General features: G+C 42.2%; 1 protein-coding gene across 5 annotated transcripts in view; it reads left to right on the top strand.

Moving 5' to 3' along the window:
• nrxn2b (neurexin 2b) overlaps positions 1 to 27,469 on the top strand; it is a 1,016,923-nt gene that overhangs the window by 172,835 nt on the left and 816,619 nt on the right. For all 5 annotated transcript variants that reach the window (XM_031792165.1, XM_031792164.1, XM_031792163.1 and 2 more), the window contains exon 3: positions 12,080 to 12,100. In XM_031792165.1, coding sequence (XP_031648025.1) covers positions 12,080 to 12,100 — 21 coding nt within the window. The remainder of the gene's footprint in view (positions 1 to 12,079; positions 12,101 to 27,469) is intronic.

The raw sequence follows: 27,469 nt of genomic DNA, 5'->3' as shown, positions 1-27,469 counted from the left end.
CTGTCCCTCAGTGGGAGGTTGATGAACCAGCGCAATTAGGCCTTCTTTCACTAATTACATGTGTGATGGATGGAAAGCAGCAAACAAGTTTCACAGACCTCCTTGTGACTGACATGCTGATATGAAGCCACAACTCTTTTGTTCTTTCAACTTCTCTTCTTTGGCATTCTTTGTTGTTTGCCTTTTGTTCTAGTCAGTGGAAAGATGCTGTAGCATATCTGCATTGAAATTCACACTCCAGCTGCCAAATGTGCCCGTAGTTTATGATTAGAGCTTCTCATTTTCGTTTAACGTGTTACATGGACTCCATGATCGTTTATAGATAGAGTTTATGAAGCCAGAATATTTCACAAAGCTCAGTCCTTGTCTGTAATCAAAATTCTATATTGTAGTTATGGCTTTTACATCCAGTAATACCAATATTTTCCATCATTCAGCAATTGTCCTTACATAATTCTTTAATCCAATCACATTTCTTTTTTTCATTTGGCTCATTTTGGAGGAATCAGTGGGGGATTTTGACCAGACAAAAGCGACAGAGTGAACTTATCTAGGTCATTTTTAAAGCAGGATTAAGGAAATACTGTTGTAAAGCCAGCATTATTACAGTTTTCCACGGTAAAACAAACATTATTACGTTGCTTTTTCTTCACAAGACCTAGCCCTTATCCACCTCAACTGCTCTTGTCATCACCTCAAAGCCGCAGGAGTGTTTATTTGTTAACACACTTCTTCACACTCCCGTGGCTCTGCAGCAAGGATGGAAGGATTCTCAATCATGATGCCAACTCCTGCTGTGGTTGACAGCATTTATCTCATCTGTGTCACCTGCCAATGTAGCAGCGAGTGACAACTTCTCAAAGCGGGCAGACATTTTGAAAAAGTCCCACCACAACGCCTCTTCATCTTTACACTGATCATCTACCATGTCAGGGAGAGAAACTGTTCTCTGGGCTTCAAAAGCTGGACAGAGAGGGCAAAACATTTCAGTGCGGTCTCAAATGGATTTGTTTCTCAACAGAGCAGGCCATCAACAAGCTTTTTAAAGGCGACGACACATGAATGATATTATATTAGAAATCAAATAAATGTTCAGTCTACCGAAAAATGAGCCAAGTTGAAAAGTCAAATGTCATTATGTAAGCTACAATTCCATGTAAAGCCCTCTCTCTCTCAAGCCAGGGAAATGCTTGCTTGGTTAAATTGTGTAGACACATTCACACACACACACATACACACACACTTTGTGTGCATGCTTGCTCATTTTCAGACACACACGCATACACACAAAACCTCCGGCAGCTTGCTAATGTGTCTGTGCAAACACACATGTGCTGGCTCTCTTACTCTCTTTGGGGACGCTGAACATGGCCCCAATATTGATACTGTCTTCCAGCCTTTTGGAAAACACCCTCTCCCAAATGATCCTGCTGTACTGTCAACAAACAGAAACATCGCCCAAGTGCTTCTTCGATACTTGTTTTTGTACTTTTGAAGTGCACTTCTTATAACACTTAACTACTGTATCATTTACCTCCAGACGGTTTGCTACCTCTCAGTTGATGACAGACTACAAATATTCCCGTTTTCCTCCGTTTACTGCTTCCCTCACCCTCTTTGCTCCATCTTCTCCCCAGACGACTCTAATTCATGCACGCGATCCCATCCCGCCTAATTATCATACGTCTAATTGGGAAACGTTTCTGCATCCGTCCTGTTATTCTGCTTTCTTCTCCCCAACTGAAAACTGTTAGCGCCTTGATAAAAAAGAACTTCCTGCAACCGAGTCATTCTCAGTCTGTTTAGTGCCTCATGTACTGTAGTTCAAGTTACAGGGATGTGCTCTGTTACTTCCTTGTTAGTTTTATAGAATGATTCAAATAGACAATTTCATTCCCAACACTAATCTCATAACTCCTTCACCTTCTAGTGTATGAATAGTTAGATATGCCTTCGATGACTCAGTGGATTTTCCCACCATGAAAGCTTGTGTTAAAAGGAAGGTGACAAGTGTAACAGTGTTGATACTATCTGTGTGTGTGTGTGTGGGTGTGTGTGTGTGTGTGTGTGTGTGTGTGTGTGTGTGTGTGTGTGTGTGTGTGTGTGTGTGTGTGTGTGTGTGTGTGTGCGTGTGCGTGTGTGTGCGTGCGTGTGTGTGTGTGTGTGTGCGTGTGTGTGTGTGTGTGTGTGTGTGTGTGCGTGTGCGTGTGCGTGTGTGTGCGTGCGTGAAGGTCGTGCTCACCTCATCTCTGTTTCTCACTGTAACCTTTCTCTTTAATAATAACCTTGTTCCTGTGGGGTTGTGTGTCTGGTTTTGTGCCAAGCATTGTCTTTACTCTGTCCCCTAACTTTTTTTATTTTTATACACTGGTGCGACACCAGGAGATGAGGCACTTCTCCAGTCATTTGGCTGGTTATTAGCCCTCCCTCACCTCCTCTTGACCTCTGATACTGCCATATGAGTCAGCGCTCCCACTGTCTGTTAGGCCCTGCAGTAGAATCTCTGTTGTTTAAACCTCTCTCTCTCTCTTTAACCCCCTGGAGTCGATACACCCCCCCCCCCCCCCCCCCCCCCCGTGCATACATCTAATTAGCATAATAATAAATCCCCTTCAAAATCCGGCTGTTTGTGCTAGAGATATCCATTTTTTTTGCATGGGCTGCGGCACAATCTGTGAAGGCTGGTGGGAGGAGCTATGGGAGGGTGGGCCCATTGTAATGGCTGGAATGGAGTTAAAGGAACGGTGTCAAACGTGGTTTCCATATGTTTGATGTGTTTCAAATCATTCCATGGATTCCATTCCGACCATTCCAATGATTCCGTCCTCTTATAGCTCCTCCCACCGGCCTTCACTGGACTCAATCCACCGCATCTGCCCACGAAGGCCTTCCACATCTGCGGCGGAAGGAGGCCTCGGCTACAGCGGTGTTTGTTGGACTATGAGACTTTCCCGAAAATGGTCCATCTGACGAAAACGTCTGTGGTGTTCTACGTTTTGCTTCACAGGACTTGTCTGAAGTTGGTACTGCCGATCTGCCAACTTTTGTCTGTAGCGTCCGAACAGTTTGGGCTACACACTACACACTACACACTGGATTAGAGCGTCTGCTAAATGACAAAGAATATGACCCCTCAATGGAAAGTTGAGACTATCACGAACATGTACATGTCGGTTGTTTTGCTTTGCTCTAGGATGCCCATAAAGTCTCACGAGACTCGTCTGAAAGTAGCCCGGTACCATTTAAAAAAATTGAATGGAACTGTATACTATATATACTGTAAGGGTCATTCTATGAAAATGGTGGCTTTTTGAACAGCCAACTTTTACAAATTGTAATTCTTTTTTATTTTTATCAAAACTTATAGCCAGATAATAGTTAACCCCTTAACATTATAAATCAACATAAATGACAGCTTAACACATTTGACATTTTTTACTACATTACATAAACAAATGCTTGTGCTGCCTTTTTGTCACTGGTGTTACCTATATTTTAGATGACAATTCAGGCTTTCTAGAATGTAATTTGTCTTTAATTTGCATATATAATCAAAGACAGAAAAGGTTCATGATAATACTAAGAAATTGTTTGCTCTATTGTCTGACATTTTGCCATTTATACCATTTTTGTTGTTGTTGTAACATTCAATATATAATTGAGGTTGAATCATTAAAAATGGAATGATCATATCCTTCAAATGTTTACTAATGAATGTGGCAACAGTTAGGTAGATACAAAAACCATATTCAATAAAATTGGGCAACTCTGATGCCAGAACACCAATATGCCATACAGTAACACCAGTGACACAATGTGAAACCAATGACAAACATAAGATTATTTCAAACACATTTGATCAAACAGTATATATCAATTATTGTGTCATGTGACACATATTGTGTAGGCCTACTTAAACAGATAGCTCCTCTGAATTATGAAATGTACTTTTTGTTTTCCTTACCGTGTAGGCAGTCTATGGCCAAGGTCTGACAGCAACCAATGTGTCCATGTGCACGCATGTGTGAGCGTGTGTGTGTGTCCATGTGCATGCATGTGTGAGCGTGTGTGTGTGTGAGCATGTGCACGCATGTGTGAGCGTGTGTGTGTGTGTCCATGTGCACGCATGTGTGAGCGTGTGTGTGTGTGTGTGTGTGTGTGTGTGTGTGTGCTCTTGTCTCAGTGCGACTAACACTGCTGTCATCTACCTTGGCAGTGTGTCTCTAGCTAAAGTAAAGTCAAATAACCTTGGGAGAGGCTTCTCTCCTCTTGAATTCTCAATTCTCTGTCTGACACACAGCTGGCCAAAATAGAATCCTTGAAAACTGTCTCCAGTAAAGGAGAAAGAATGAGTCACACAGCAGTACTAAAATAATAAGGTTTAGTATTTGAAGTTGAATTAGAAGAAGGAGATCACTTGTTAGCCTTGTGTTTGATTGTTAAAGTAGAACTATGCTAGCATTATATTTCAAAACATTAAAGGGTGGGTTTTCATAGCCTTGTGGCTTAGTGTTTCTCCGTCTCCTTTGCCGATAGAAAGGGAGAACATTCATGGCTAACTCTATGCTTCCCCACGTGACATCTTGTACTGGTAGCTCCATTCTGAAACCCTCCGTCTAGCACTTTCCTCTGAGTGGCTTTTGTTGTAGCAGGTCTCTGGTGGGCTTTGTGTGTGTGTGACCTACCATGGGGCTGTGCTGTGTTTGTGTGTGCCCTATTTGTATGTGTGCTGTTAGGGTATGTAGTGTTGGTGTGAACTCCCACAGTGAGTGTGGGCCTCAGTGCTTCTGCTCCTTAGCTGACCAAGGACTAAAAGCTTCTAGTGCTATTGTGTGTTATGCATAGACTACAAGGTACTGCAGAGCAATCACAGACCATGGATTTTTGGATGTGGCATATTTTCGCCAATTCAGTACAAGACATGGGGTTTGATGGCAAAAGCTTCTAACACATACCACCTCCTGCTGCCCCCACCAGCCAGTACACCAGTGTGAGCAGTCATGGGTCGAGTTCCTGTCCAACTAAAGTGCAGCAAATACCAGATCTTACATCGCCTGGATAGGTGTTTAACATCAGCTAACCACATCATATGACATGGGTCACGTTCCCCTGCTCAGATGTTGCATGCATCAACCAATGTTTGCGTGCCACGTCATTGGCTGTGACATCTACTGACAGATTGCTACAACATATGATGTAGTTAGCTGATACTTAAAATACATATCCAGGTGATGTAAGATCTGGCATGCGTCTGCAACGCCTGGGTAAAGGAACAAGATTGCCACAGCAACACCCTGTAGCCTTAAGTATAATGAATAAGGAAGTGAAATTGACACTTAACCCACCCCAAACCCCTCAAGATGCCACCACCTATGAAACATACAGTGTATCTGGGAAGAATTTTGAGCTGTGGGGAAATATCATCTTTGGATGTTTACACAGGCATCCCAATTCTGATATACAGTGACAAGAAACAGTATGTGAACCCTTTGACATTACCTGGATTTCTGCATAAATTGGTCATCAAATTAGATCTGATCTTCATCTAAGTCACAACACTAGACAAACATAGTGTGCTTAAACTAATAACACACAACTTAGTGTTTTGTTCTTGTCTATATTGAATAAATCATTTAAGCATTCACAGTGTAGGTTGGAAAAAGTATGTGAACCCCTAGGCTAATGACTTCTCCAAAAGCTAATTGGAGTCAGGAGTCAGCTAACCTGGAGTCCAATCAACGAGACGAGATTGGAGATGTTGGTAAGAGCTGCCTTGCCCTATAAAAAAACACTCATAAAATTTGAGTTTGCTATTCACAAGAAGCATTGCCTGATGTGAACCATGCCTCAAACTAAAGAGATCTCAGAAGACCTAAGATGAAGAAATGTTGACTTGCATAAAGCTGGAAAGGGTTACAAAAGTATTTCTGAAACCCTTGATGTTCATCAGTCCACGGTAAGACAAAATGTCTATAAATGGAGAAAGTTCAGCACTGTTGCTACTCTCCCTAGGAGTGACCGTCCTGAAAAGATGACTGCAAGAGCACAGCGCAGAATGCTAAATGAGGTTAAGAAGACTCCTAGAGTGTCAGCTGAAGACAGAAATCATCTGGAACATGCTAACATCTCTGCTGACGACTCTACAATACGTTAAACACCAAACAAGAATGGTATACATTGGAGGACACCACAGAAGAAGCCACTGCTATCCAAAAAAACCATTGCTGCACATCTGATGTTTGCAAAAGTGCACCTGGATGTTCCACAGCGCTACTGGCAAAATATTCTGTGGACAAATGAAACTACAGTTGCGTTGTTTGGAAGGAACACACAACACTATGTGAGGAGCAAAAAAGGCACACCAACATCAAAACCTCATCCCAACTGTAAAGTATGGTGGAGGTAGCATCATGGTTTGGGGCTGCTTTGCTGCCTCAGTGCCTGTACAGCTTGCTATCATCAACAGAAAAATGAATTCCCAAGTTTATCAAGACATTTTGTAGGAGAGTGTTAGGCTATCTGTCCACCAATTGAAGCTCAACAGAAGTTGGGCGATGCATCAGGACAACGACCCAAAACACAGAAGTAAATCAACAACAGAATGACTTCAACAGAAGAAAATATGCCTTCTGGAGTGGCCCAGTCAGAGTCCTGACCTCAGCCCGATTGAGATGCTGTGGCATGACCTCAATAGAGCAGTTCACACCAGACATCCCAAGAATATTGCTGAACTGAAGCAGTTTTGTAAAGAGGAATGGTCCAAAATTCCTTCTGACTGTGCAGGTCTGATCCACAACCACAGAAAATGTTTGGTTGAGGTTATTGCTGCTAAAGGAGGGTCAACCAGTTATTAAATCCAAGGGTACACATACTTTCCCACCCTGCACTATGAATGTTTACATGTTGTGTTCAGTAAAGACATGAAAACGTATAATTGTTTGTGTGTTATTAGTTTAAGCAGACTGTTTGTCTGCTTTATGCAGAAATCCAGATATCTCCGAAGGGTTCACATACTTTTTCTTGCCACTGTATTTGTTTCACTAATTGGTCTTTTAACCAATCAGCTCAGAAGAAAATATGACATGAAAAGGTCTGATGCGATTGGCAAACTACTAATTAGTAAAAAGGATATCCGAATTTGGTTGTCCGTGTAAATGCAGCCTTGGTGACGCCAAATGTACTTCTGGGTAACAATTACTTTGTTAAGCTAGAACTATGCTTATATGACTTGGTTCTTGACTTTCATCACCTGTTCATTGTGTGATTTCTATACTGTATAAAGTAGAAGAACAGGGATTGAGAGTCAACTCATTTCTTACAGACGTATTCCACTCTCCATAGTAAATTTAACCCAGGCAGGACATAATTCTCTTTTTTCTCTAAAGCTTCTGGGAGAAAGGTTAAACAAATCTAACTTCCCCCTCTTAGGCTGACGTTTATTTTCTTTTTTAACAGCCTGCTTCTGAATTCTGTTCACTTTGTGCCCAATGTCTAGCTTTCTGATTTAATTTAGCCTTTTGCATTTGTTTTTTGTTTGTTTGTGGTGTTGTACACACTAATTTGGCTTGGGGAGTGAAAAAAGAAAGAAAGATCTCAATTGAGTCCTATTGTCAAATCAAGTCTGGGCTCTGTTGTTCTAGCCATGTCCCCTTCTGACTCACCCATTTCAAATGTCTGCTAGTAACCAGGTTTTCATCCAATCTTTATTTGAGTAAAGTACATGTCGGATACACATATTTTTTTAACTGCCTGATGGAAACATTCATGTTTTCGGTGAACTTTCCAAATGTCGACAAAACAAAATACGCTAGACATGGTGGGATCTTTTTGTGTCGGTAAAAGGAATCATGGAGAATTGTCAGTGGACATGCTTTTATGCGCAAATATTTATATAATAACCGTCATATTGAAGTAAACTTGGAGTCACACGATGACATGTTGTGTGGTCCTCCCACTACGACTCGTTGAAAGTGCGTGAGCTTGATGTTCCGTCCAATAAGTATTGAGTGTCTTTTTCTGGTGACCTGATAATCGATGTTACACAAAAAAAATGTTACCTTGCTCTTTTGTCCATAATAATCTCATCATGTAGGTGATACGTGTGCTCTAGGCAACAGAGCGCAGACTGCGCTGTTGGCTAGACCGCACTTGCCAATACCAGATGGGGCACACTCACTATATAACCTATATAACACACTTTTTTTCCCCCAGTGAGAAAACTATCAGTAGAGGTGAAAATGCGATGGAAACCCATTTTGACTGGTATTTTTTTAATCAAATCACATTTCATTTTTTATTCGGTTCATGGGAATTTAACCGCAAAAGGTATTTTGATGTGCGCTACATCATCATGCACTGCCTTTTATCCGCAACATGTCAATTTGATGGAAACACGGGTGGGAAAATGTGCATATGCTTTTATGAATAGAATGTTTCGAATATTCACATGGAAATCTGTCACCAATTGGATGAAAACTTAGCTAGTGTGGAGGAGAAATAAAGCACTACATATTTAAGTATCAAAAAGGAAAGCCCAAAAGGCTGGCATCTTACTGTCCAAATGCATTGTATACAGCTGGCAATACACTAATTTCCCCTGTCGACCGGTTCGTACCCTAAAATGTTTCCTTTCATGTTGCAAAAGCTTACATTTCTTCCTCAACTTTCTTTAATTTCTTTAATTCAGCCAATCAGGTTGCAGCAGTCTGGTGTTTACCCCTGGCTGAAAGTGAATGTGCAACATCAGGAAGTAGCATTCCAAGGCATTAGCAAATGGAGCAGAATGCTTTGAGCTAGTATGTATCCATTACCTAATGGGACACACGGTAATATAGGCACAGCAGCATTGGTTATGTCAAGACTAGCAGAACATATCAATGAGACAAAAGGGATAAATGCAGAGAAATGTAGGTTTTTCTGCTCTATTCTCCATAAATACTGTACGGCTTGGCGTTTCCCAAGCCCAAGTTCTCTAGTCTCGTTCCAAAGCCCAAGAGAGCCACCGAGTCATCCTGAGTCTATAAAACAGACCATAAACACAGCATTTTTTTGTTGTCAATTAATGATCTTAATCGTTTGGTGGAAGGAAGGCCTCTCGAGGGAGCATGCTATCGCCTCTCTGGGGAGAGAGAGCGTCTAGCTCTGGTGTTGTGGGAACGGTATCATAAAAACATACACTATCTCACAGTCTCTAACCTGAAAATTGTAATGTAATGTTCGTATATAGAGTCAAAATCCAATGGAATGTCCAATCCCTAAAGGGCATAGACTTATCTACTCACAATGCATTTGTATTCGGTGCAGACGTGTTAGGAATGATGTTCTGCTTGGCTTTTTATTTATCCCTTACTATTCTCAATGGGGGAACACAGCCTCCTAAAGTAAGAGCTTTTGTATGACTATCTTCATCTTTTATTGTCAGATCCTTCACTTTCATTCCCAAATCAAATTCCCAGATATTCCCTAAGCAATGTTAACTCTGCCGTTTTGAAAAATAAAGCCTACTGAGGCTTGCTGCTCCATCCACTTTTGGACAGCGGGATACAATCCACATTAACCATCTCTGAGGAACATTTTTAGACAGGCCCCATAATTACTTGAGAAATGAATCGTGGATTTGGCGCGAAAAAAAGGGAGCCGTCTCTTTCATGCTCTGCCTGCTTTGAACACAGACTCAGAGGCTCTCGCCGAGTGTGTCTCTAAAAGATAGTCTAGTCAAGGCTAAGAACCATCCAAAACAGAGGGATGAGAGCAGAAGAGGGGGTGAGGGGCAGAGAAGGAGGAAGGACCGAACCCAAGTCCAGAGATCATAACAATCATTACATTTGACAAACAAGGTCCTCACAGCTTATGGCCCGGGCTTAATCTCTGATGTGTAATCATGCCTCGCTCTCGATCTGCTAGCCGTGTCTGGGTTTGTTTGCTCTGTTGACTTCCTGCTTTACAGCCTATTGCAGTGGCATTGTGGGTGTTCTAATTGGAGAATCAATAGGGTGAGGCGATGGAGGTCTAAGGGCTGCTCCGGTGTCAAACGCACGCATCGATTGCCTTTTTAAGCTGGAGTTGCCAGCCAACCCACCCAGGCTCTTTGTTGTGTTCGCAATGTATATGAAATATTATTCTATGAGAAGACCTATGTCTGGGAAAATGAAATATACATGTACAGCCAATCATTGAATGACACAGCAAAGATGCATTTGAGAAAGGCAGCTCTGCGTAGATAGGAAACACTGCATACATTACAGTATCAAAATTGTGGAACAGATCAAGCCAGTGTCGGACAGCTGGTGTCTAGCAAAGAAAGCCCACTAACTGAAAACATTGGTTTGGATCAGGTCACAATTATTATACTAGATGTAGGCAGAAGAAATCCTTTTTTGAGGAACGTGTACTTTGTGAATGAGACGAGCAGTGAGTGACCTCGTTTTCAGAAGGCCACTCACTGAGCGACCACGCTGGGGCCTGAATGGCGCATTGCAGATTCTTAAATGGCCACCGTGCCCGCCGTCATGAAATCTGAATACTAAAAGCGCCGGTAAACAGCACTTTCTGGTCGGCTTACCATACTCTATACATGGAGTACATACATGAGAAATACGTGGATTATACTTTTGTTTTGATATTTCCCCAACTCCTTATTCCAGTTTGACCTCTTACCCTGTTCTGCACTGACATAAATAGTAAATGACAGCACAAGCACACAATGTACCAGAAGAAAAAAAAACGATGTTGATTATGATATAATGAACCGTCGCTAAGGCCCGGGCACAGCAGTCTCAAGTAAAGTATGACAATATTTAACTCTCCATAGGGTTTGATGCAGTAGGAGGCTAGAGGCTCCTTGCACGCATCTGTAAATCAAATCAAATGTATTTATATAGCCCTTTGTACATCAGCTGATATCTCAAGTGCTGTACAGAAACCCAGCCTAAAACCCCAAACAGCAAGCAATGCAGGTGTAGAAGCACGGTGGCTAGGAAAAACTCCCTAGAAAGGCCAAAACCTAGGAAGAACCCTAGAGAGGAACCAGGCTATGTAGGGTGGCCAGTCCTCTTCTGGCTGTGCCGGATGGAGATTATAACAGAACATGGCCAAGATGTTCAAATGTTCATAAATGACCAGCATGGTCGTATAATAATAAGTCAGAACAGTTGAGACTGGAGCAGCAGCACGGCCAGGTGGACTGGGGACAGCAAGGAGTCATCATGTCAGGTAGTCCTGGGGCATGGTCCTAGGGCTCAGGTCCTCCGAGAGAGAGAAAGAAAGAGAGAAGGAGAGAATTAGAGAACGCACACTTAGATTCACACAGGACACCGAATAGGACAGGAGAAGTACTCCAGATATAACAAACTGACCCTAGCCCCCCGACACATAAACTACTGCAGCATAAATACTGGAGGCTGAGACAGGAGGGGTCAGAATACACTGTGGCCCCATCCGAGGACACCCCCGGACAGGGCCAAACAGGAAGGATAAAGTAGTGGTGGATACTGTAGTGGATACATGATGACGATCTGAGATAAGCAGTGTGTTTTTTCCCCACACTGACATTAAAGTAGCTAGTCTATGGTAGCCTGGGGGGTGGGGGGGGGGCTTCTTTCACTCTCTCTCTCTAGATGATGAAACTGGAGAGAGATGCCTCCGTTCGGTAGGTTCTTGTAACTGGGGTCACTGCTCTTGCAACAGAGTGGTTAAGGTATTGCATCAAATTTCCCATCACCAGACCTAAGCCTACTGTGATATTTGACATGTGTTTGCAGTTGATCGTCTTACAATGGATGGATCCCACTGAAAGAGGGCCTCAGATTCCCAGTCTCACATTTCGGCAGTTTTTTTTTTCAAGCAATATAACTCAAGTCACGGGGGAAGATAGGATTTAATTTGACCTGGATAGATCATTATAAATCAAATAGTGTTTTCTCTTCTTGCAAATGACCTCTTCTGTGACAGTGGATAACATCAGGATATGTCATTCATCTGCACATTGGAATAATGTCAGATGCTCTTTATCTAATCTACGTGTTTTCTCTCTCTTTCTCTCCCTCTCTCTCCTTCCTGTCCTCATTGGGCCTCTATAAAGCAGAAGAGTATGCTGTCGAAGGTAAGGCTACTGTTTTGCTCCTACAGACCTACGATGGCTTCTTCTATGATTTTTGGCGTCCATGTCGGATGCCAACGTCGGTTGCTCTACGATGCTGTTGTAGCCTCCTTCTTGGGAGGGGCATTGTCAGTGTGGTTGGACTGCGGTTATGGTGACTCCCGGGGGCCTAAATTACGCTGCTTTAAAAATGGAACCAAAGCTGTGATTTCTCTGTTACACTTCCTATTCTTCTCGAAGACACCTTCTTTTCTTCTGTCTTTTGATTGTTTTATTTGATCTCTCGATACGTATGGATTCTCAGTAGGTACTTTGTACTCTTATATGTGAAATGGTTGGCACTTCTGAAAGTGATGAGTGATTGAACCTGGGAGTGAGAGTGCTATATGAATATCATCAGGTGCTAATGAAACGTTGAGATGGAAGGGTTTCTCGTTCCCCTCCAGCTCCCTCCACTATCGTCTCCAGTGAGGGAGAGAGGGTAAGAGGCAGGGCTGCCAGTCAGGCCCCTTGGGGCTACATCATCCCCTGGAGCTTGTTGCTAGGCCAGCTCACAGCTCAGCTGAACGTACAGATGTAGGATATTAATTTGATCACCCTGCTGCAGGGCAACTTTGTAATGTAAATGCAAATGTAAAGTTGGAAAAATATATTTACCTCTCAAAAATGTCCAAACATTATTATCCACGTAATACCTTACATTTCCTGTTTCTGTAGGATTATTTTCCTGCTGTAGCAAACTGGTTCAAATCAAGATCCTACATATGTATAGGAAGATAAGCATTAGCTCCCTGTCTGTCTGGGCCTGCATGTCTTTTCCTCAGCAGTACCGGGTGAAATGAAGGAACATAAACCGGATCAGTCAGACAGAGGTAGTGCAGCAAAGCGTTTACCGATGCTCCCCAGACACAGCGTTCCAGACGCGTTTGACTCTAGGCAGCCTAATCCGACCGTGACTCGCCGCATGCGGTGAGTGCGAGGTTTGGGAGACGGGGATGGGGAAGGGGAAGTGGAGGGAGGTGCCGTGTTTCCCCCTATCAGGAACGCTGCGTGATGGATTACCCCTCTCCCGGGCCGGGGTTAGTTCGCAGGGTAATCGCTATAGAAACACACCCTGCTCAAAGTTTTTCCCCAAAACATGAATTGGAGTTTCTGCAGTTGTTTTAATACCACTGCTGTATCTCGGAATCAGAGAGAACGTGTGCATGTTTCAGGTTGTCTTTTCTCAGTTGTTGCCGATAAACCCATGAACTCTTGTGACCTGGGTTTGATATGCAGACAGAGTGAGCAGGGCTGTATAACAGACCCTGTTTGATGCTGACATTCTCCCACTGCGTTTAAATCCAAGGATCACAAGCCTGTCTTCCTGTGTGTGTGCGCGTGTGCGCAAGCCTGCTTGGCGTGGCGGCAACCGCCCCGTGACGACTGGGTCACATGTCGGAAGCGCTGAAGCCCTTGATGGAAAAATGTCAGGGTGGCGGTGGGGGTGGACGACGAGGGACTGCGACCGTTCGTTCCTATGTTCCCGGCTGATGCGCCCTGACGGCTCCTCACTCTAGTGTGGCCGCTCTCTGACCGTGCAAGGGGTTAGGAAGGGGCGGACAGCTCCCTCGCTGTGTGTTTGTGTGTCGGTGATCTTGATGCGGAGGAGCAGAGCGCTGACCCATGCTGCCATGGTGTGTGGCGGTCTGTTTCATGCCCCGGCCCCAGAGGGACTACCACAGCTCCCCGAGGGCCCCGGGGGCGGACGGCAGAGCTCTGCCCACCACAACTGCCTCTCAGAGAGGAATCAGGAGAGTAGCAGAGGGCCCAGCCAACCAGCCAGAGGGCCATGGGGGGGCCTGGGTACCCATTAACATTCATCAGACATCATAGCCAACAGAGACAGTATAGTCCCACTTCAGTGATTAAGCGAACAGCAGTCCCGAGTTTTTACAGCTAAGAGACTAGCTAGGAATGGAATGCCACAGGGTAGGGATTTTAAATTTGGTCTTGTCATTCCACATGCTCCTTAGAGTTATATATATATATTCTTTTACAGGTTTTGGGCCGTGCAGACATTTTGTATTGGTCTAGGGATAATTGGCTTACTTTTTTATTATGGATGCTTTTGGGCGATTTCAATTTGAAAATTGCCCTTGTCTGATGTCCTAGGTGTGTCCCAGATGCAAAGCTATTGGCTAATATAAAGGTGATTCTAATCTGCAGGCTTGTGGCTGTAGTACCCCTGGGTTTACAAAGCATTTGCACAAGCAGTGGGGATTTTAATGCCAAAAAATGCTCCGGGGTTGTCTATTTGTTCAGAGCTACCAGTGTTTTCTTTTTCAAATAGCAGTAATAAGGTACACATTAAAATTCTAAAGTCTGAACTCTGACCCCAAGTAATGGGTATTTGTGTTTTCCCAAGTCATGGTGTTTTAATTAAGAAGTGAATACTGTAAGTACCCTCAGAGATGTGTATTGTGTATGAGGAGGACACGGATACTTTAGGTAGATATCTAATGGTTCATCGTCTCATTCGTGCCTGGAAGCCAGAATCCACTCCTACGTTTTTGTCCTATTTTTATTGCTGTGGTCCGCCACTATCTCCAATTAGTGACAGTGATTGTGCATTCAAAGGTTGCTGGAGATTGATGATAAAGGAAGACCTTGAAAGTCCGGGGGACCGAGGTGCCCCTGGAACCCTGTTGGTTGGTTGGTCAGCTGCTCTGGCAGACAGTGGGGGCAACGATTGATGATCTGCGGTGTACACTGACCCGTTTTCACTGCTAAGCCAACCCCCACAACCCACCTTTTCCTGGGTTTGGCAGAGGAAGTACCTCACTTACGGAAATAATTCAATAAAAACCATCCTGTGTATATATACACTTAAGTCACAGTAATATAATATATATGTCATATAGCAGACACTTTTATCAGAAGTGAATTACAGTCAAAGCCTGCATACATTTGACGTACTGTACCATTCAAAAGTTTGGACACACCTACTCATTCCAGGGTTTTTCTTTATTTTTACTATTTTCTACATTGTAGAATAATAGTGAAGACATCACGACTATAAAATAACACATGGAATCATGTAGAAGGCAAAAAAGTGTTTAACAAATCAAAATGTATTTTATATTTGAGATTCTTCAAAGTAGCCACCTTTTGCCTTGATGACAGCTTTGCACACTCTTGGCATTCTCTCAACCAGCTTCATGAGGTGCATTTCAATGAACAGGTGTGCCTTGTTAAAAATTAATTTGTGAGACAACGTCCATATCATGGCAAGAACAGCTCAAATAAGCAAAGAGAAAGGACAGTCCATCATTACTTTAAGACATGAAGGTCAGTCAATCTGGAAAATGTCAAGAACTTCAGTTTCTTCAAGTGCAGTTGCAAAAACCATCAAGCGCTATGATGAAACTGGCACTCATGAGGACCGCCACAGGAAAGGAAGACCCAGAGTTACCTCTTCTGCAGAGGAAAAGTTCATTAGCGTTACCAGCCTCAGAAATTGCAGCCCAAATAAATGCTTCACAGAGTTGAAGTAACAGACACATCTCACATCTCAACTGTTCAGAGGAGACTGTGTGAATCAGGGCTTCATGGTCAATTTGCTGCAAAGAAACCACTACTAAAGGACACCAATAAGAAGAAGAGACTTGCTTGGGCCAAGAAACACAAGCAATGGACTTTAGACTGGTGGAAATCTGTCCTTTGGTCTGATGAGTCCAAATTGCAGATTTTTGGTTCCAACCGCCGTGTCTTTTTGAGACGCGTAGTACGTTAACGGATGATCTCCGCATGTGTGGTTCCCACCGTGAAGCATGGAGGAGGTGTTATGGTTTGGGGTTGCTTTGCTGGTGACACTGTCAGTAATTTATTTAGAATTCAAGGCACACTTAACCAGCATGGCTATCACAGTATTCTGCAGCATCACGCTATCCCATCTGGTTTGCGCTTAGTGGGACTATCATTTATTTTTCAACAGGAAAATGACACAACATGATTCCATATGTGTTATTTCATTGTTTTGATGTCTTCACTATTATTCTACAATGTAGAAAATAGTTTAAAAAACGTTTTTAAAAAAATTGAATGAATAGGTGTGTCCAAACTTTGACTGATACTGTATGCGTGGTCCTGGGAATCAAACCCACTACCCTGCCATTACAAGTGGGCCGGTATTCACCTCAGGAAGACCATTCATATGTAATATAGAGCAGACATGCTGAAGAAACTGTATACATTTACATTTCTGCTTTTATATATCTCTGTTGTTGCCATAGTATGCCCATTTGTCAGACAAAGCCAAACACACATTGAGACAGAGACCGTTCAAGTTATACAGAATCACAGTAAATCCACAGCTAGGATGAAATTGTAGAGACAAGTTCCCCAGTTATCTGTTTGGAGCTGAGGAACGTGCCAAGCGGATCCCAATACTCTATCTGATCTTAATCAATTTGATTAAAGCTAATGATATTTTATTTTCTGGGACATCCAGGCCCAGAGTTAATCTATAAGCTTTGGGAGAAAAATAAATGCAGCAACAAAATAGGAGTTTGATGTTTGGTGGAGATATGGGATTATAGGTTGAGTGGGGACTGTACTGTAGTTATGGGAGATCAGTCTGGATGATCCAAACCAGATTATGGATTTTGTACTTATTGCAGAGAAAATATATAAAAATTGGACAGAAACTCCAATGTTTCCTAGATATGTCTACCGTGAGGGTACAGTGACGTAAACACAGTACACAAGAGAATATTAAGGTACTGATGTCAGAAGGGCATTAACCTACATTTGAATATTAGTGTTGTTCAAATTTTCTGAGAATTATGTCTTGTCCAAGATTATATATTTACATGTATTTATATTCCAACTTTTTTTTCCCCCAAGCTACCTATGAGTTGAAGCTTTGTCTATCCAGTAAAGTATTTATTAAAGCTAAAGATGACAAATTTAATCTCAGTGCTTGGAGTACAGAGAAAGAGGAATGTCTTTATGAGTATGACACGGTATAGAGCCCCACAGTGGAGGTGTCATAATACCCATAAAACCTAGCTGTCAAACAGGGAAACGGTTCCAATTGTTTTTCCACCATTAATTTTTCCAGTAGGGGATTTTAGAAACACTTCAAATAAGGGCTGTGTTTCGTGTAGGCTTTTGCTGGCGTGACATTTTGATACCCATATAAATCTCTCTAGGACAGCGTGACTTTTGACAATATATTCGGCTCTCGTTACTCAGATTCTAAAATGCTAATTAGCATCTAAGTAGACATCATACAAAACTCCTGCACGTTGTCTCTACCTTTTGCTAACAGGTATTGTGTCAATTTAGAACAGTTCACAGAATTGTCAATTTAACAAAATGTAGCCTATGTATTCATTACTACATTTAGCTAACATTATATAGTTAATCCAGAGATTCTTACCTTTATCTTCATGGCATATGTAGTTACATTAGCAGCTAATTAGCATTTTATTTATTTTGGGAGTAAATACAGGTGAATATATTGACAAAAGTCACCTTGTCCTAGAGAGATTTACACGGTTATCAAAACACCACGCTGGGGTAAGCCTACACAAAACACAGCCCCTATTTTAAGTGTTTCTAAAATGGGAAAAAATAGCTTGAGGTTTTATGGGTGCTATTGACTGCATCTCAAAACGGTTGATTCAAACAACAGTAAAATGATGATACTGTATCATGTACCGTATCAACATGACGGTCCAGTATGATTACCACCACCATTCTTCTACTCTGTCTAATCTGAAAAGCCTACCAAGACGCTTACATCCTTTTCATCTTGTTTATGGCACATTCCCTTTGTTCCCTACAGTGATATTGGTTTTCTTACATTGTCATTTCGCCAGGCTGCTTTCATTTAGAAGGATTTGAAAACAATTAAAGCCAACAAACCCAGTTACAGACAGTATCTCTCCCTCCGCCTCGGAAAAGAGCAGGAGAATTAGACCTGAATGGCGTCCCGCTGTACCGCTGAATTGCTGCAGAGCCTTTTGGAGGGAGGCATTGATGTGCTACTCTTTACCCTCCATCGACTACCCCAGATGCTGCCTTGAGATTAACAGTGCTGTTGTCCTGGAAGAGCAAAGTAAACCCATGCCCATTCTCACAGGCGCCTAATTCCCCCTTCACACACACAGGCACACACACACACAGACTCTGCTTTTGTGGTAACACAGTCAAAAGGCTGAGGAGTTGGCATTCTACTTTTGAGCAGCAATTCTAAATGTGACCATTTCAACGTGTGTGTGTGTGTGTGTGCGTGTGGCCTTGAACGCTACATTATGATGCCCATGAATTGTGACTTTGGCAGTTCAAGGTCCATGAATTGTATATTGTCCCCAGATCCAGTTGATGTTGAATAGGAGTTGGGTTCACTGGCTCTCGGTCCAGCAGCCTTGCCACTCAGACGGATGCCCACCCTGTGCTAAGATGGCCGCCGGTCATGTGTGTGCCTGCCTGTTGGATCAGTATCATAGGAATACATTATAGGCTACATCTATCTCAGGTACTTCATCTTGTTCACGTGCAAATAGTGATAATGGAAGCAGGTGACACATTTAATCGAAACAAAGTGATTAATACCCTAGAAATTCAATTAAAGAATAGTGCATAACACCTCAATCTTTCTCCAATTTGCCATGATTTCCTGAAGGTGTTAATTATGTGATTCTAACTGTTCTCAAATAGTATTTGTGCTATTCCCTATACATACACTTCCAGCTATTTAAGACAATGGAAATGCTCTGCTTGAATTGGCTCTGCTTTTGGAGGGATTTCGTTTCAATCCCCAAGTCTCCCCTCCCCTGAGTGTATTCAAATGGAAATTTGTTGCGCATCATTCGTCGTGTTTTGGTGGTTTTGAAGTGAAAGGGGAAAAAATGCACATGGTCTTTAAGTATCTCCCTGAGGACCAGGGGTTATTGGGCATTTGGAGTTGATATTGCTTTGTCTTTCATTTTGCCGTCTTCCCTCATTTAATTTATGCCCCGTCAGGAATACAAAACCCGTAATTCATTCTCACTCACTCACTCACTCACTCACTCACTCACTCACTCACTCACTCACTCACTCACTCACTCACTCACACTCTGTTCCAATTTCATTTATCTTCCAGTGTTCCCCCCCTCTCGTCTATCTATATTCCTACCCTTTCTTCACATTTTGCTCTCCCAATATGTTGCCTTTCCCTTTTCTTTCCTCCCTACCTCCCTCTCTCCTTCGTTCCCTCTCTGGTCTAGCAGATAAACTCTTCGGTTGTTGCTAAGAGGCTTAAGAGGGACGCCTCTATAGGGGGATGTGGATTTCTCCTTTATTGAGTTGAAGGAGGCAATCTGGACGGGGCAGACAGCACTTCAGGAGAGAGGAGAGGAGGTGGTTCTCAATCTGAGTCTAAATCAAATCAAAGTTTATTGGTCTCGTACACAGATTTGCGGATGTTATTGCATGTGCAGTGAAACGCTTGTGTTATTTAGCTCCGACAGTGCAGTAACATCTAGCAATACAAGTCTGTACACATATAATACAAAATGTTTTTAAGAAAGTAAAAAATGCAGAATGAGCCGTATCAGAATGAGCAATGTCAGAGTCTGGTCTATGTGTGTGTGTGTGTGTGTGTGTGTGTGTGTGTGTGTGTGTGTGTGTGTGTGTGTGTGTGTGTGTGTGTGTGTGTGTGTGTGTGTGTGTGTGTGTGTGTGTGTGCGTGTATGTATGTATGTATTAGAGGTCGACCGATTAATCGGAATGGCCGATTAATTAGGGCCGATTTCAAGTTTTCATAACAATCGGAAATCGGTATTATAAAAATAAATATATATAAATTATAAATTATAAAAATTATAAAAATAAATAAATAACACCTTTATTTAATCTTTATTTAACTAGGCAAGTCAGTTAAGAACACATTCTTATTTTCAATGACGGCCTAGGAACGGTGGGTTAACTGCCTCGTTCAGGGGCAGAACGACAGATTTTCACCTTGTCAGCTCGGGGGATTCAATCTTGCAACCTTAGTTAACCTGTCCAACGCTCTAACCATCTGCCTCTCATTGCACTCCACGAGGAGACTGCCTGTTACGCAAATGCAGTAAGGCAAGGTAAGTTGCTAGCTAGCATTAAACTTATCTTAAAAAAACAATCAATCAATCAATCATAATCACTAGTTAACTACACATGGTTGATGATATTACTAGTTTATCTAGTGTGTCCTGCGTTGCATATAATCGATGCGGTGCGTATCGTTGCTCCAATGTGTACCTAACCATGAACATCAATGCCTTCCTTAAAATCAATATACCGAAGTATATATTTTTAAACCTGCATATTTAGCCAAAAGAAATCCAGGTAAGCAGGCAATATTAACCAGGTGAAATTGTGTCACTTCTCTTGCGTTCATTGCAGGCAGAGTCAGTGTATATGCAACAGTTTGGGCCGCCTAATGTGACAGAATAACATTGAAGGTTGTGCTATGTAACAGGAATATTTAGACTCATGGATGCCACTCCTTAGATAAAATACGGAACGGTTCCGTATTTCACTGAAAGAATAAACGTCTTGTTTTCGAGATGATAGTTTCCGGACTCTACCATATTAATGACCTAAGGCTCGTATTTCTGTGTGTTATTATGTTATAAGTAAGTCTCTGATTTGATAGAGCAGTCTGACTGAGCGGTGGTAGGCAGCAGCAGGCTTGTAAGCATTAATTCAAACAGCACTTTCGTGCGTTTTGCCAGCAGCTCTTCGTTGTGCGTCAAGCATTGAGCTATTTATGACTTCAAGCCTATCAACTCCTGAGATTCGGCTGGTGTAACCGATGTGAAATGGCTAGCTAGTTAGCGGGGTGCGTGCTAATAGCGTTTCAAACGTCACTCGCTCTGAGACTTGGAGTGGTTGTTCCCCTTGCTCTGCATGGGTAACGCTGCTTCGAGGGTGGCTGTTGTCGTTGTGTTCCTGGTTCGAGCCCAGGGAGGAGCGAGGAGAGGCACGGAAGCTATACTGTTACACTGGCAATACTAAAGTGCCTATAAGAACATCCAATAGTCAAAGGTTAATGAAATACAATTGGTATAGAGAGAAATAGTCCTATAATTCCTATAATAACTACAACCTAAAACTTTTTACCTGGGAATATTGAAGACTCATATTAAAAGAAACCACCAGCTTTCGTATGTTCTCTTGTTCTGAGCAAGGAACTTAAACGTTAGCTTTCTTACATGGCACATATTGCACTTTTACACTTTGTTTTTGCATTATTTAAACCAAATTGAACATGTTTCATTCACAATTGATTTTATTGATGTATTATATTAAGTTAAAATAAGTGTTCGTTCAGTATTGTTGTAATTGTCATTATTACAAATGCATTTTTTTAATCGGCCGATTAATCGGTATCGGCTTTTTTGGTCCTCCAATAATCGGTATTGGTATCAGCGTTGAAAAATCATAATCGGGCGACCTCGTGTGTATGTATGTATGTATGTATGTATGTATGTATGTATGTATGTATGTATGTATGTATGTATGTATGTATGTATGTATGTGTGTGTATATATGTGTGTGTGTATATACTGAACAAAAATATAAACGCAACATGCAAAAATGCAAAAATGCTATCTGATGGAGCACAATATTAGGTATGTGGAATATGACGTGTAGCCTAAGTACACTATATATATATAGACTAGTTGAGTATCTGGAGCATCAGCATTTGTAGGTTCGATTATAGCCTCAAAATGGCCTTCTAGGCAGAGTTACAAAGAAAAAGCCATATCTCAGACTGGCTAATAAAAAGAAAAGATGAAGATGGGCAAACACAGACTGCCTAGAAGGATAGTATTCTGGAGTCGCCTTTTCACTGTTGACATTGAGACTGGTGTTATGTGGGTACTATTTAATGAAGCTGCCAGTTGAGGACTTGTGAGGCGTCTGTTTCTCAAACGAGACATTCTAATGTACTTGTCCTCTTGCTCAGTTGTGCACCGGAGCCTCCCACTCCTCTTTCTATTCTGGTAAGAGACAGTTTGTGCTGTTCTGTGAAGGGAGTAGTACACAGTGTTGTACGAGATCTTCAGTACGAGATCTTCAGTTTCATGGCAATTTCTCACATGGAATAGCCTTCATTTCTCAGAACAAGAATAGACTGACTAGTTTCAGAAGAAATGTCTTTGTTTCTGGTCATTTTGAGCCTGTAATCAAACCCACAAATGCTGATGCACCAGATACTCAGCTAGTCTAAAGAAGGCCAGTTTTACTGCTTCTTTAATCAGGACAACAGTTTTCAGCTGTGCTAACATAATTACAAAAGGGTTTTCGAATGATCCATTAGACTTTTAAAATTATAAACTTGGATTAGTTAACAATACGTGCCATTGGAACAAAGGAGTGATGGTTGCTGATAATGGGCATCTGAATGTCTATGTTGATATTCCATAAAAAAATTGTCAGTTTCCAGCTACAATAGTCATTTACAACATTAACAATGTCTACAATGTATTTCTGATCAATTTAATGTTATTTTAATGGACAGAAAATTGGCTTTTCTTTAAAAAACAAGGACATTTCTATGTGACCCTAAACATTAGCTGTAGAATGGCCTTAATGATGAGATCAGTGACTTTCAACGTGGCACCGTCATAGGATGACACCTTTCCAACAAGTCAGTTCATCAAATTTCTGCCCTGCTAGAGCTGCCCCGGTCAACTGTAAGTGCTGTTATTATGATGTGGAAACGTCTAGGAGCAACAACGGCTCAGCTGCGAAGTGGTACGCCACACATGCTCACTGAATGGGACCACCGAGTGCTGAAGCACGAAGCGCGTAAAAATTGTCGGTTCTCAGTTGCAACACTCACTTCAGAGTTCCAAACTGCCTCTGGAAGCAACGTCATTACAATAACTGTTCGTCGGGAGCTTCAGGAAATGGGTTTCCATGGCCGAGCAGCCGCACACAAGCCTAAGATCACCATGCACAATGCCAATTGTCGGCTGGAGTGGTGTAAAGCCTGCTGCCATTGGACTCTTGAGTAGTGAAAATGCATTCTCTGGAGTGATGAATCTTGCTTTACCATCTGGCAGTCCGACGGACTAATTTGACTGATGCCAGAAGAACGCTACCTGCCACAATGCATAGTGCTGTTTGGTTTGGTGGAGGAAGAATAATGGTCTGTGGCTGTTTTTCATGGTTTGAGCTAAGCCCCTTAGTTCCAGTGAAGAGAAATCTTAACGCCACAGCACACAATGATATTCTAGACAATTCAGTTCCACTTCCAACTTTGTAGCAATTTGATGAAGGCCCTTTCCTGTTTCAGAATGACATTGCCCCCGTGCACAGAACCAAGGTCCATACAGACATGGTTTGTCGAGATTGGTGTGGAAGAGCTTGACTGGCCTGCACACATCCCTGACCTCAACCCAATCGAACACTTTTGGGATGAATTGGAGCGCCAACTGCAAGCCAGGCTTAATCGCCCAACATCATTGCCCGACAACACTAATGCTCTTAGGACTGAATGGTAGCTAGTCATCTCGTGGAAAGCCTTCCCTGAATAGTGGAGGCTGTTCCAGCAGCAAAGGGGGGACAAACTCCATATTCATTTCCATGATCTTTGGAATGAGATGTTCGACAAGCAGGTGTCCACATACTTTTGATCAGGTCGTGTATTAAATATGATCGTATAGGTCATATTCAACCATTTATAATAGTGTCTGGTAGTGTTCGCAATACAACTCCATGGTCTTTTAGATGAATGCTAGACAAGCCTTGATTAAGCTACGGTGGACATTGTCCCAAACAATACCCACACATAACGTCCATGACACACTCATTCAAGTAAACCAGAGTTCAGTAAGTCACACAAGGACTTTCACTTAACTCTGTTCTTATCCAACACGGTTCACACACAGAAATGACGTTGCTCTATCAAAATGATCTGTGCATTATCCGGTGCCCACTCTAACATCCTCTCATCTAACCAACATGGGATATTATATACTCTCTAAAAGGAGGTACAATTCAGTATGCAATTTCATATGTACTTTTACTGTCTTTGAATGATTGAAAATATCATCAAAGAAGCAATCAGTGTAGCTATTAAGTAGAACATAAAGCATCAGAGGCCATTACAGCTATGCTTTTATGTTCTTGTGCAACTCCATTGAAATGTAGCCATCAAAAGGGTGTCTGTGCTCTTAAGAGGGTGACGCAGCCTTCACAACAGGACAGGCCTAAATTGGTCGTCTTTTGTCTGGCGAGGCGCGAGGCAAATCCTTAAAGCATATTTTGAGTGGCTTGGCGTGTGCACGTCTATTTTGCGAGCGCTTTGAGGGGCCCTGACACTTTCCTATTTTCTGCCTGACACTCCTTGTCACGTCACGTCCATAACCAGATTTGTCTGTCCGTGGTTCAAGACGAAAGAAGACAGCCTGCCTTCAGTCAGTCAAGGCTTTGCCACTTCTTCATTTCTTGTTCTTCTGTTTCTTTTTGCCCCCGTTTCTTATGCATTGTCTTCATAATATAGGAAAGCACTTTTTGCCATCTTTTTCCCTAGTCTTTCCAATGTGGGGAAAGGTGAGCTACTCTTTGTGTGTGTGCCCTTCCTGTGTACTTTTTGGAAAATGTGAAATGCCATGGACCGGTATCCCTTTGCCTGGCCATGTGACACATGGAGAGATTACACTTGGGCTCGACCCAGAGAGAGAGAGAATACCCATCTCTTACACACTAAATGGCAGTGTTACGGAACTAAAAATGGGCCCCTCTCTACCGGGCTGCTAAAAGCCACTGGTTCGAGATAGGGCCACTGGCGTTTGGTCTCTTCTCCTCCTTCACCAGTGTATGGGGTGTGTAGTCTAGGATTGTTTGTATGTGTGTGGTTTCGCTGTGTCTACAGTATCTGCGCCCATCAAGTCCGCTCTCGCTCCTCATACAGCCTCGAAATAAGAGTGAGAGAAAGAGCTCCTCTACTCTGTGACTGTTAAGTACAACCGAGTTCTTCTCAGAATTTCACTTAGCTTCTGCACAGCAATACACAGGAAATGGGTAAATATTCAATTTAAGGAAATGCAATAGCATTGTTTGCCTTTTCCCTTGGACAGTGTTGATGGTTGTTTTCAGCCTAGTCATACAGGCCAGATGCTGGACTGGAATTGCTTGCTGTATACCCACACAGTACAATATTCTCCTCGTTTATTTAGCTAGCGGCACAGTTACGTATGGGCGGGCTGCAGTGAAACCGAGAAACACAGGCGGAGGCGTTCAGGGAAATGGGCTGGTAAAATGGAGATCAATAGGCCATCCAGATGAATGGGCCTGAACCAGAGGAGGAAATGGGAATTAAGCTATTCTCTTTCATCTTTCCCCCCCCATCTATCCCTCCATTTCATAATGGAAAAAGAGTAACACTTGAGTGAGTCAACGTTTTTGGCACCGTTCAGGGCCTCCCTCCCTCCGTTGTAAAATGGGGGAATATTCTTCAGGGATCGTGCTGGTTATGGCAGTTGATTGTGATATTTGGCCTTCTCCTCCCCTTCCTCCCTCTCTCCTCCTCCTCCGCCTCTTCACTTTCTCTTCATTCATTTCCAGAAAATGTGCAGGGCAAATACAATATGATGTGACCTTAAACACAGATCAGATTCAATATTTCTTAAGGGACCTCGTCTCTGGTGTTGGAAAGAAAATGGTTGTAAAATGACTACCAGTGTTCTTGTCGGCATGGTTACTATACAGATGTAGGATCTGAATTTGAGGCAGTTTGCGACAGCAGGAAAATAATCCTGCATCAACAGGAAATGCAAATTATTACATGGATTATAATTAATGCACATGCTTTTTAGGGGTTGATACATTTTTCGTTAGGGCAAATCAAGTCTGACATTTTGAAAGTGAAAATGACAAACTGTTGAAGCCTTTGTAAACCTCAAATACACTACAAGTTTGCATTTCTTGTTCAAGAACAAAATAGTGATCAAATTAAGATCCTACATCTGTAGAATTTGATTGCAGATTTAACAGATGTTTATTATATATATATATATATGTAAAGTAGGACTGAGTGTTAGTGTGCCCCGGGCTATCTGTCTGGTTTAGACTTTCACTCAAAGTATTTGTTACGGTTTTCTTCCTGGGAAGGAGAGGAGGACCAAAATGCAGCATGGTTATAGTTGAACATCTTTAATAAAGACGATAACGTGAACAATATACATATACAAAACAAGAAACCGTGGCAAAACCGAAACAGTCCTAACTGGTGCAAAACACAGAGACAGGAAACAATCACCCACAAAACCCAACACAAAACAGGCTACCCAAATATGGTTCCCAATCAGAGACAATGACTAACACCTGCCTCTGATTGAGAACCACATCAGACCAAACACAGAAACAGAGAAACTAGACACACAACATAGAATGCCCACCCAGCTCACGTCCTGACCAACACTAAAACAAGGAAAACACACAAGAACTATGGTCAGAACGTGACAGTATTTTACTGGGTGACTGGAATTTTTACTTGAATCCTTTTCTATTAAAGTATCTTTACTTGAACTCTTTCCACCACTGCCTCCTGCAGCTACACCGACTCAATTCTGCCTAAAGCGAACAAATAGCCACAGTCTCCCTTTCATCTGACAACCCACATATGACCCACCACTGTCAATGCCCTCCCTCCAACATGGACTGGTGTCATAGACAGTATTGCTATAATGAGGGGTTAATGTGAGCAGATTTAACAGATGTTTATTATATATATATATATATATATATATATTTTTTTTTTTTGCATAGGAGTTCTAAATGCATGTGTGAATATATAAGTCATATAAATGCTGGAGGAACGTCTTGATGCAGTGGGTGCACCCACCTACAGAGACGTACCCTTCTGCTGCAAATACTTTTTGGGGGTATCTGTACCTTACTTTAGTATTTATATTTTTGACTACTTTTCATTTTATTTCACTATGTTGATAAAGAAAATAATGTACGTTTTACTCAGTACATTTTCCCTGACACCCAAAAGCAATCATTACATTTTGAAAGTTTAGCAGGACAGGAAAATGGTCCAATTCAATTCACACTTATCAAAAGAACATCCCTGCTCTTCCCTGCTGACTCTGATCTGGCGGACTCACTAAACACAAATGCTTTGTTTGTAAATTAGGACTGAGTGTTAGTGTGCCCCGGGCTATCTGTCTGGTTTGAAATGATTCATCCTTTTACTTTTGATACTTAAGTACAGTGGGGCAAAACAGTATTTAGTCAGCCACCAATTGTGCAAGTTCTCCCACTTAAGAAGATGAGAGAGGCCTGTAATTTTCATCATAGGTACACTTCAACTTCCACAGACAAAATGAGAAAGAA

Source organism: Oncorhynchus kisutch, linkage group LG16, assembly GCF_002021735.2.
Source record: "Oncorhynchus kisutch isolate 150728-3 linkage group LG16, Okis_V2, whole genome shotgun sequence".
Lineage (NCBI taxonomy): Eukaryota > Metazoa > Chordata > Actinopteri > Salmoniformes > Salmonidae > Oncorhynchus > Oncorhynchus kisutch.
The sequence above is the reverse complement of the archived record's forward strand: the minus strand, read 5'-3'. Positions and strand labels throughout refer to the sequence as shown.